The sequence below is a fragment of the Hippocampus comes genome, unplaced genomic scaffold, assembly GCF_001891065.2.
Source record: "Hippocampus comes isolate QL1 unplaced genomic scaffold, H_comes_QL1_v1.1 scaffold142, whole genome shotgun sequence".
Classification (NCBI taxonomy): Eukaryota; Metazoa; Chordata; class Actinopteri; order Syngnathiformes; family Syngnathidae; genus Hippocampus; species Hippocampus comes.
Window position 1 is genome coordinate 603,649 of NW_017805482.1, and position 10,221 is coordinate 613,869.

A 10,221-nucleotide genomic window follows, 5' to 3' on the forward strand; every position below is an offset into this window, starting at 1 on the left:
TAAATAGTAAACGAGAAAAGCTTAATCATTACAGTAATTCAAGTGACAAAGTAAAATTTATAGATTCATTTAACACATCCAGAAAATCTTAATTTTTCAGTTAAAATCATTTTATGAAATATTAAAATTTCTTTTGAGGGGAATTTGAGGGAATCGTTTTTCCCCTTTTCCCCCCTTAGCTGTAAGCTATAATCATTGAAATTCTAAAAACAAAATATATATTTTAATGTTTTGATCAAACTACTGCACTTAAGTTTTACCATTATCCTGCAATAGCAAACTTTTATTTCAATGATGTTTACAGTATGTATTTTTAAACGTGACTGCATCACACCTTATAAATCATACTTCATAAATCTCACAAACGTGTTCATACATCTCACTAGCTGAATCTCATGCTGCAGTGTATGACACCAAAGACAACTTTGGAGGGCCTTGAGCGCAAGGGGGTGGGGAGGACTATTTAAACCAGCCTCCAGCTCTTGAACCTCCTGCTTTTGACAAAGCAGAGAGCAGTTGTAGGAATGACCAGGTGGAATTTGTGGCACGGCTCCTCTGCCTTCCCTGCGAGCTATCTGGACAAACTGATGGCAGCGGGCGTCTGCAGAAGCAGCAGCAGCATGCCGATGGTTAGACAGGCGTTCGCTGAGAACAGCAGCATCATCAAACCTTACAGCGAGATTCCTGGGCTGTGGAAGAATGGCATTGCCAACCTGTACAATTTCTGGAAGCTGGATGGCTTCAAAAACCTTCACCGAATCATGCTCCAGAATTTCAATACTTTTGGACCCATTTACAGGTATGAAGGATAAATTGTATCGCCTAAAAATGGGTTCGATCATAAATTGTGAGGAAAAAAAAACCCAATCGCTTGAAACTAAGTGATTGGGTTCAGTATGGTACAGCTGTCAGTCACTGCTCACTGTTTGATTTTCCTCGACATCCACTTTTGACTAAAGTGCCCTTGGGCAAGGCATCAAACATCCCAAGTGCTCTGCTGTTTGAAAGCTTCAAATACAGAAACTTTTAAAATATATTTTATAAAATACGTTGCTGATTCGACTCTTTTTCCTTCTCTCCTTGTACATGTTAAGAGAAAAAGTAGGATATTATGAAAGTGTGAATATCATCAACCCAGAGGATGCTGCCATCTTGTTCAAAGCAGAAGGTTCTTATCCCAAAAGACTGAAAGTGGAAGCCTGGACCTCATACAGAGACTACAGAAATCGTAAATATGGAGTTTTGCTGAAGTAGGTAACATTCTTCTCCAACGCAATACCTATGGGTCATTACAGTGAATCTGTGCCATTTGTGTCCTCAGGAAATTAATGTATAGATGCAAAATAAAAAAATTAAGTGCAAAATATATTTTTTACTCAGCAAAGTGTCCTACACATTGATCCGATTGCATATGTGATTTAAAAGGTTAATCCTAACGACCTTGAACACTTGAAAAATAGTAATAAATATTTATAAATATTTTAATCAGCTGCCTGTGTCTCCTCTTCCTAAAAATTACAACAAATTAATTTGTTTCAATCATTTAAAATGTTATCCTTTTTACATACCCACATTTGTGGTACTCCTTATCCCAACTTTAGACATGTCCCTTGGTTTTCACCCTGTCCTCTTACCCTAACACATTAGCCCCTCTGAAATTTTTGAATACTGTATTTTAAAAGTCAGTGTCCACAGATTACATCATTCCAATCAGTGCAGCCCCTGCAAAAGCCAAAAATAACTTTTCTCATGTATTTTGCATGTCTCTAATGATATTTCAACCGTGCATGTTATTCGCATAAATTCCATGTGGCTCTCGTTCATGTTCTGTGTTGCTAATTCAATGCTAAAAACTCAACTCTTGTTACTTTAAGTCCTGTGACTGAAATGAGGAGTTTAGTTTTAGTACAATGACAAAACCTCAAAAACTTAAGTTGCCTGAGATGGGTATTTCTATTTGTGTAGAGCTAAAAAAAAAAAAAAAGCAAATAGCAAATGGTGGACTGATCAAATGGATTTAGTTACACCAGTGGTTTGGGCATTTGCAGGTTAAACCCTCATTGATTGTTTTTCAATCAGGAACGGACCAGAGTGGAGGTCAAACCGCGTCATCCTCAATAAGGAGGTGATCTCCCCGAAGATGCTGGGCAAATTTGTTCCTTTACTGGACGAAGTGGGTCATGACTTTGTGGCCAGGGTTCACAAGAAGATAGAACGAAGCGGACAGAACAAGTGGACGACAGATCTCTCCCAAGAGCTCTTCAAATATGCGCTAGAGTGTGAGACTGGCACCATCAAATCACTATTGTAGAAATAGAGATACCATCCACTTTAGATTGGCATTTTCAAAGAGCTACGGAAGTCATCTGTGGTGACTATTTGTTCTGCCCTACATAGCGGTGAGTGCAGTTCTTTATGGGGAGCGTCTGGGCCTGATGCTGGACTACATTGATCCGGAGGTTCAACACTTCATTGACTCCATCACCCTCATGTTCAAGACAACCTCACCCATGTTGTACATACCTCCGGCTCTACTCAGGCCGATCCGAGCCAAAGTGTGGCTGGACCACGTGGATGCTTGGGATGGAATCTTTAACCAAGGTATGACATTTTTAGGATAACCCATGACTCACTTCAACCTAAATGCCTCTTTGGATCCTGCAGTATGTTCACCAACATAATAACTGGTGTTAGCCTTGAGTACTGACTTCCTTCAAAGTTTCTTGCCAGCACGTTACTGTACTAGTCACAATTCTCTACTAAAACTTCCAGCGATAACTCTTGCACAAAAAAACAGGAATCTCAACTGTTGTAGAATGTATTTCAAAGCCAAGTAGATTCGAGGGAAAAAAAAAAAAAAACGTGGTCAAATGTCACCAAAATTGTGTCGGTAGGATTTAAAAAATGACAGAGCCCCACTGTACTATGATAAAGAAAGAGGCCAACACGTTTGCTGTACATGTTGTCACCAATCTCTGATTATTTGGCGGTGTATGTTCACCAATGTTCAGTGCAAAGCAGTCATTTTCAGTTTAAATGATGTCCTATAATCAGTCGTCGGACTTGTGCTGGAAGAGTAGTTTCAGTTCTCACTCACTGTCCCTGTAAAATATGAGAGTGACCGGTTGGTTGCCTTTTTATACGTGCCTGCGACTGACTGCACAAGGTCAAATGTAAATAATGTGTATATTGCGTTTCCTCCTCAGCTGACCGCTGTATCCAGAACATCTACAGGCAGTTACGCCAAGAGAATGGTCATACCAAAAAATATCCAGGAGTTCTGGCCAGCCTGCTCATGCTGGACAAGTTGTCTATTGAAGACATCAAGGCCAGTGTCACTGAGCTAATGGCTGGGGGAGTTGATACTGTAAGCAAAAGTCCAAACATGACCTTTGTAGAAGATTTCCATTGCACAGGTGTCATCAACCTGTGTGTGTTTTATGTTTCAGACATCTATCACATTGCTGTGGACATTATATGAACTGGCCAGACATCCAAGCCTTCAGGAGGAGTTGAGGGCAGAGGTGGTGTCTGCCAGGCAACAAAGCCAAGGGGACATGGTGGAAATGCTGAAGAAGATTCCTTTGGTCAAAGGAGCTATAAAGGAAACACTAAGGTGATATAAAATCTTGGAGGCAACCCAATGTCGGCATGTCTGCTATAAAAGAAACAACATTCATCCTTGTGTCTTTCAAGGTTACATCCAGTTGCAGTGAGCTTGCAAAGATACACAGCAGAGGACATCATTATTCAGAAATACCACATTCCAGAGGGGGTAAATCATGACATATTTTAGCATAGTACTGTATTTCAAATCCAAACTACAAGTTTCCCCCTTGGAAGTAAACCCACTGGAGTCTAACAAACTTTTCCAGCCTTCAGTGCCACACCTTCTTCACTCATTCTTCCGGGATCCTCTGCAGCTCCATCAGGGCCATCTTTTTTTTTTTTTTTTTGGTGTAAACTGTGAAGCAGCCACAAGTTGTCTAACCACAACTCTCACCTCTCCTCATACACCAAATGAAGCAAACACAGAAGGGTCACTTCGTAGAAATGACGGTTCATTGTCTGGCCCAAGCAGAAGGGGAAAACTCTATAGTTTGTAGTTTGGGTTTGAAATATAGCTTTTGTGACAGGGGTCTTGAAACATTTCTGACACGCTGGTATGTTTGTCATGCATTTAGACCCTGGTGCAGTTAGGTCTCTATGCAATGGGGAGAAACCCCAAGGTGTTTTATCGTCCAGAGCAATATCAACCCTCTCGCTGGCTCAGGACTGAGAGCCACTACTTCCGCAGCTTGAGCTTCGGCTTTGGCCCGCGCCAATGTATCGGACGCAGAATAGCTGAGGCCGAGATGCAGATCTTTCTCATCCATGTGAGTTGTACTCATGTAACACTATATTTTGTCATGGGATGACATACTATATGGACAGCTACACGAAGGGCCATTATTTCCCTCCTTTCTTTACAGATGCTTGAGAACTTCCGAGTGGAGGGACAGCGACACGTGAATGTGCAGAGCACCTTTGAGCTCATACTCTTACCAGACAAGCCCATAATATTAACTCTGAAGCCCCTGCACAGTAGTCGATTACATGGTGTCTCACAAAACTTGAAGGAGGAGCCAAATTTTTCCATATATAGCACTCCTAATATCTAAAACACATTACCTCAGGTATTGCTTAACAAGTGGCCAATGTGATTCGTGGCAAACTATGGATAGGACATGCCTGTGTACAATACACTCTGTGAATTAGAATAAATTAATAACTTAATTTTATGTGTGTATTGCACTCATTTTATTTCCGTAATATGATTTCTTGTGCCCCATTTAATGTTTTTTTGCTAAAAACAATAATTTATCGGCTTGAATATTAAATATCTTGTCTTTGTAGTGTATTCAATTAAATATAGGTTGAACATGGTTTGCAAATCATTGTACTCTGTTTTCATTTACGGTATGTTTCACACAACGTGCCGACTTCATTGGAATTGGATTTGTATTTTCTATAATTGTCCAGTCGGTTTGCGTATATCTGCAATTTGATCTTTTAAACTGCTCAAGCATGCAATTTTTGAGGACTGGATGTGAGGAATGATGAAATATATGAAATATCTCAGATTGCCTAATTCTTGGGACTTCAATGTTTCTCTGCTCTGATGCCAGAAACGAGATCTTCAGACACATCCTTTCGACGAAGGTCACATCCTGTCCTTCAGAAGATAAGGGATGTTCTACCCACAAAGCGTATCAGTGGGTCCATGGCCAAAATGTGACGCTTTGCTTTATCACATAACTGCTTGTGGATAGACACAAGGATGAGCAAACACTACAGCCAACCACTTTCTACATCACTACTTTCGACCTTACCTCTAATAAATAACGTCAATGCCTGCGGTATCCACAATAGATATTTTTTTTGTCCCCAAGAACCCGCTGGGCTATTACTGTTATGTACACAATTTTATAATACCCACTATTCACCGCTAGATGTCGCTTTAACTCTATCTGATCGGGAAGGCTAAAATGACCACGAGACACTTTATGGTCAGATATATTGAAATGCATCTTTTAATCCACGTTTTCCCAGCCTTTATTGAGCTAAAGCCTCTTTGACATTTGAGAAATCTCACGGCGAACCACCCAATAAAATATCAACTGACATAGTTCCTGTCAATATATTATCAAATTGACTTACTCTGTGTAAAATGTAGGCCTGTTTATTGTTTAACACAAAGGGGAAATCCTCGTAGGAAGCCATGAGTAACTGTTGCCATCTAACGGAAGAGCCGCGTCAAGCTAAATATAAAACAAAACAAAAAAATCATATTGTGTATTTAAAACAGATATTAAAGCACAGCTACGGAGCTATTTATCTTAATGTTAACAAACGCTGCAAAACGGAGTATGTGGGCTGACGTACACTATCTGTGTTGCGGTGTGAGAATCCTTTAAGCAATGGTCATTTGAATACAAATGGCAGAGCTACACATGCAGACAAATAGCAATACTCACAGGCATTTACACTGGCACTAGAAATTCAATTATTTAATTCACGTATGTTACAAAGCACAAAGTTGGTTTTGGGGGGTGGGGGGCAGGGAGGCAGGCTGGAAGGGCTTTGTGTAATTGTTTAGTGTTACGATCACGGTCACGGAATGACCTAAACTCATATCTCAAGGCGCCGCTGTCCATCTAATTTTTGGCCTCCTACATCAAAGCCTTGTTATCAAGACATAGTCCTGTGTCAGGCGGTTGGTACATGCTCATTGTCCTGTGCTTTCTCACATGTGTCACTATCAAGCTGAACAGACAGACAATGCTGAATGGAAATGAAGCCCAGGGGTTCTGATGCACATTGACGGGGGTCGGTGACAATTATGGGATTCCAATCTGGGATGGTGTGGTTGTGACTCCCGTGGGACGATAGGGTGAAATTGAGCATCTAATTGAAAGGGCAATGGATGAGGGGACAATCATGATGGGAGATGAGATGGGGTCTCTGTAGGTATAATGTGCAAGACAGCATCCTCGTGACAAAGTCCCTTCATGCAGTATGTGGGGTGAAAAAAAAAAAAAACAGTCTGCTGCTTTTGCGAAGACAGAGGGGCCTGTCATAAGACAATTCTGAGTGTAGCTAATCATTTTTTTAGGCTTAGATAATGACCTATTATTGTGAACATGCGCTATGAAAACGTTATCGCAACTGTATTGCATGCAAAAAAAATAAATAACACTGCAGACCCTCATCAAGTTTCATCAGCTCATGCGGAAACACTGTGAAAAATGCTAATTTGATCTTTGGAGCCATTTGGTCTGCTGCCTGCAAGCGTCTGCTCCAGCATAATTCATCCCTTCCCCTCTGTGGCTGTGCACTAACGAAACATGACCGCGTCTATTACATGTGCAATCGCCTTAGTTAGGGAGCACGTCGATCTCTGCTGCGCGGTCGTCAGCCTCAGTCATACAAAGCATTAGGAGCCAATTCTTCTCAAATATTTTGAGTAACAAAGCAAGTGAAAAGCCCAATCTATCATTCACTAAGTACTGTACATAAAAACAAGTGATTTTCTTAATGTGGATGATGTCATCGTTATATGCGGTTAGTTTGGGGTTTGAGGTCTGCTTCATTGGGAAGGGCTTTGTTTTGTTTTTGTTTTTTGTTTTTATAATTGGATGATCCTTTCACTGACTGGAGTAAAAAGTGGGTGCGAGGTCTCGTTCATTGGTGCTTGCAGCTTTAATTATGGTTGTGGTTTGCAGCAGTTGTACTGCCTTGCATCAAATTGAGATTGTCAATCAAAACGGAGTATTATCACCGTAAACGCAGCATTTTTTTGAACAAGTTTGTATGCTACAATTCCTCTTCATTACTTGAATAAAATAATTTTTACATCACCATGTGCAAAGTGGCTCCACTTAACCAAGAGAGCCCTTAGCAAATAACCGTGATGTCCTTTCAAGGATCGTCGTTGCATACACAGTTTACCCAGTTAGCCATCACGGATATCACAAAGAGATTCCATAGAAGGGTGTGATTCTGTACAATCCAGACATACATAAGCATCCTGCAGCTTGCAGCACAAACAAGTCCACGCTGGGCAGAGGCGCATAGAGCTGCGGAGAGATTTAGGCTGTTTTTGAGGCCTCCGGTGCATGTGATTGTCATTTCATGTTTTTCAATGAGCATGTAACCATGACATCAGATGCAACAGCAAGGTGATTTGAAGCAGGTTATCAACATCTTGCATCATGTTTCACATTAGCAAGACCCTTGAGCAAAACAATTGAATAAACATTGTTTGTTAGTCAGCTGAGTGTCAGGAAAAGAAACTAACATTTGCGTGTGGAAGCAGCAATTTCAGATGAAACAGTGAGGTTACGGCACAGTGAACACAATCCCCAGAAGAATTCACAAGGGCACTGCTGGGAACTGTCTTAATGACTGCTGGGTGATGTGCTGATCAGCACCTGTGGCTCTCCCCATGGACACCGTCTCAGTTTCACTTCAATCAGCAAAAAATGTTTGCGTGAGACCAGGATCACTGTTTAGGTGGAGGCTAATGTTGTCATTTCAAAGCAGAATGACACCAACCTTGCCCGAAACAATCATAATTTATATCAGCACTTGTACACCTTCATATGAAACGCATATGCATTTTGAAAGCGATATATCGTGATGGATCAATACGAGACCTGCTTGCATATCTCATTAGCGGTGATGGCTCGAGACACTTATTGATAGTTAAATAATGCATGTCGGGGGGCAGGGACAGAGAGTCATTATCAATGTAAAGCTGGGCTCGACAACCATATTCTTACTTTACAATTGCCATGATCAGCAGACTCGATCGAAGCAGAGACCAACCAATAGCTAATCAATGAAAATGACCCTGAAGCAGGCAAAAAGATTACACCAGCCACAGACCTGCAAAATATAATGATATCCAGCACATGAGCTATATCCAATATTCTGCCTTTGCGACGATAATAGGGCTCAGCGAAGGGACTAAACATTGCTAAAACTTAGAAACACCTGTCTGTATGTCAAATCAGTATCAGCCTGGCAGTGCCGATCAAAAGTATGCATCTTTATGTATGAAAGATGACGTTTTTCTCTCATTTTGGTTCATGGCATGTATGCCAAATGTAGTATGTTTCCCCTTAAGATAAATATTGTCATAAGTGACTGCCGAATGATCAATAATTCACAGGACCCTCCCAGCTATGTGCTTTCCGAGAACATTTCTAATTTACTCTATTCCAGTGAGAGAAAACATGCAAAAGCGAAGAGTCTAATATCACATTATCATGTATGAGATTGCCCAACAAATTTACAAAATTCTCAGTGTGATAACGATTCGTGTTCACATTTTGCCGCTCGTGTTCAGAATACTTGTGACCCTGTTACATATAATCATCCCATTGCCGGGAAACAGCGTGTGGGCTGTACCTCCATGAAAGAGGGGCGGGGGCACGGGGGTCTCTGGGAGACAGTGTCTACAGCTTCTGCTAACATCATCAGAATTCAGCACACAGCCCGTAAAATGCAGCAAATGGGCTCTTCATTGGAGTGACAGCTCCGAGGCTGCTGCCACACAGAGCTTCAATTAGCTTGCAAGAACAAGGTAGCTCCCAGAGGACATGGGCAACCGCCCACCTCCTACACACTCTACCTTTCCTGCCCACTTTCAGGTCTCTCCCTTCCTCCCTCACATGACCCCAACATCACACCAATTCCTCTTTTGGCACATTTCACTTCAGTGTCCTTCCTTCAGCATAATAGCTCCATCCTCCGGAACCCCACTGTGCCACCATCTACGCATCACAAGCCAAGCGGAAGGACTTTTAGGCTGCTAATGGACACAAAGGGAAGAAGGATGAAGGTTGAAGAAAGGCCACATACAGTACAAATAAAGGATGACACAAATTCAGCCAAGTGGAGTTCCTGCAAAAAGATTTTAAGAAACAAATACATACAGTGGGTACAAAAAGTCTACACACCCTTTGTTCAAATGCAAATACAAATAGATAAATTACGTCTACACTTCTTCTACTATTAATGTGACCTGTAACCTGTATACCTCCAAAAAAAAAAAAAAAAAAAATCTTATCCAGAGGAGAATTAAAAACAAACAATCAAATATTGTAGCTGCACAAGTGTGCACACTCTCTTATAACTGTGATGTGATTATGCTGAGGATACATTTTACCTCATGATAAATGGCAGTCGGTAAACACCTGCCGCCATGTAAAATACCTCTGGAATAATCCCAAATAATGGAGGGAAAATATGTTAGTTAGAATATTCAATGCATATAAATTTAGCATGTAGCACGTACCATACTTGTTTTTAATATCAGAATTTATTTTAATGTCTGTTATTATTACAGTACCTGGATATATTTTTCTTTTTTTTGCTTAAAGACATGCATTTCCTGAATTGCCTTTTTCCCACAAGTGTGTGGCGATATATTTTCAATTTGGCAGAGCAGAAATATGAAATGAAATGAATTCAAAGAAACCATTGTTTGTCACCGACACCGACATGTTGGAGAGAGGTATTTGCTCTGCATGGAAGCGTATGTGTGCTCTGTCAGTAAAAAGTATACTGTTTGGCAACGTGCATTTGTGTGTGTGTGTGTGTGTGTGTGTGTGTGTGTGTGTGTGTGTGTGTGTGTGTGTGTGTGTGTGTGTGTGTGACAACGACACAAGAAAA

General features: G+C 40.9%; 1 protein-coding gene and 1 long non-coding RNA gene across 2 annotated transcripts in view; one reads left to right on the forward strand and one right to left on the reverse strand.

Moving 5' to 3' along the window:
• Nucleotides 1-73: 73 nt before the first annotated feature.
• cyp11a1.2 (cytochrome P450 family 11 subfamily A member 1, tandem duplicate 2) lies at nucleotides 74-4,799 on the forward strand. The gene is made up of 9 exons (XM_019875898.1): nucleotides 74-799; nucleotides 1,095-1,250; nucleotides 2,080-2,279; nucleotides 2,398-2,601; nucleotides 3,207-3,367; nucleotides 3,450-3,616; nucleotides 3,697-3,775; nucleotides 4,185-4,376; nucleotides 4,473-4,799. The coding sequence occupies exons 1-9, from the start codon at nucleotides 525-527 to the stop codon at nucleotides 4,659-4,661; spliced, it is 1,623 nt and encodes a 540-aa protein (XP_019731457.1). The 5' UTR covers nucleotides 74-524; the 3' UTR covers nucleotides 4,662-4,799.
• Nucleotides 531-10,221, reverse strand: part of LOC109519398 (uncharacterized) — a 37,648-nt gene continuing 27,957 nt past the window's right edge. The window contains exon 3 of the long non-coding RNA XR_002168949.1: nucleotides 531-601. This is a non-coding gene — a long non-coding RNA (uncharacterized LOC109519398). The remainder of the gene's footprint in view (nucleotides 602-10,221) is intronic.

What these genes read in the sequence shown, in the direction of transcription:
- cyp11a1.2 (XM_019875898.1), top strand. Translation starts at nt 525, where the DNA reads ATGACCAGGTGGAATTTGTGGCACGGCTCCTCTGCCTTCCCTGCGAGC. An exon ending in TGGCTGGGGGAGTTGATACT is followed by an intron (nt 3,368 to 3,449) that starts GTAAGCAAAAGT and finishes TTTATGTTTCAG; the next exon opens with ACATCTATCACATTGCTGTG. An exon ending in GCTATAAAGGAAACACTAAG is followed by an intron (nt 3,617 to 3,696) that starts GTGATATAAAAT and finishes GTGTCTTTCAAG; the next exon opens with GTTACATCCAGTTGCAGTGA.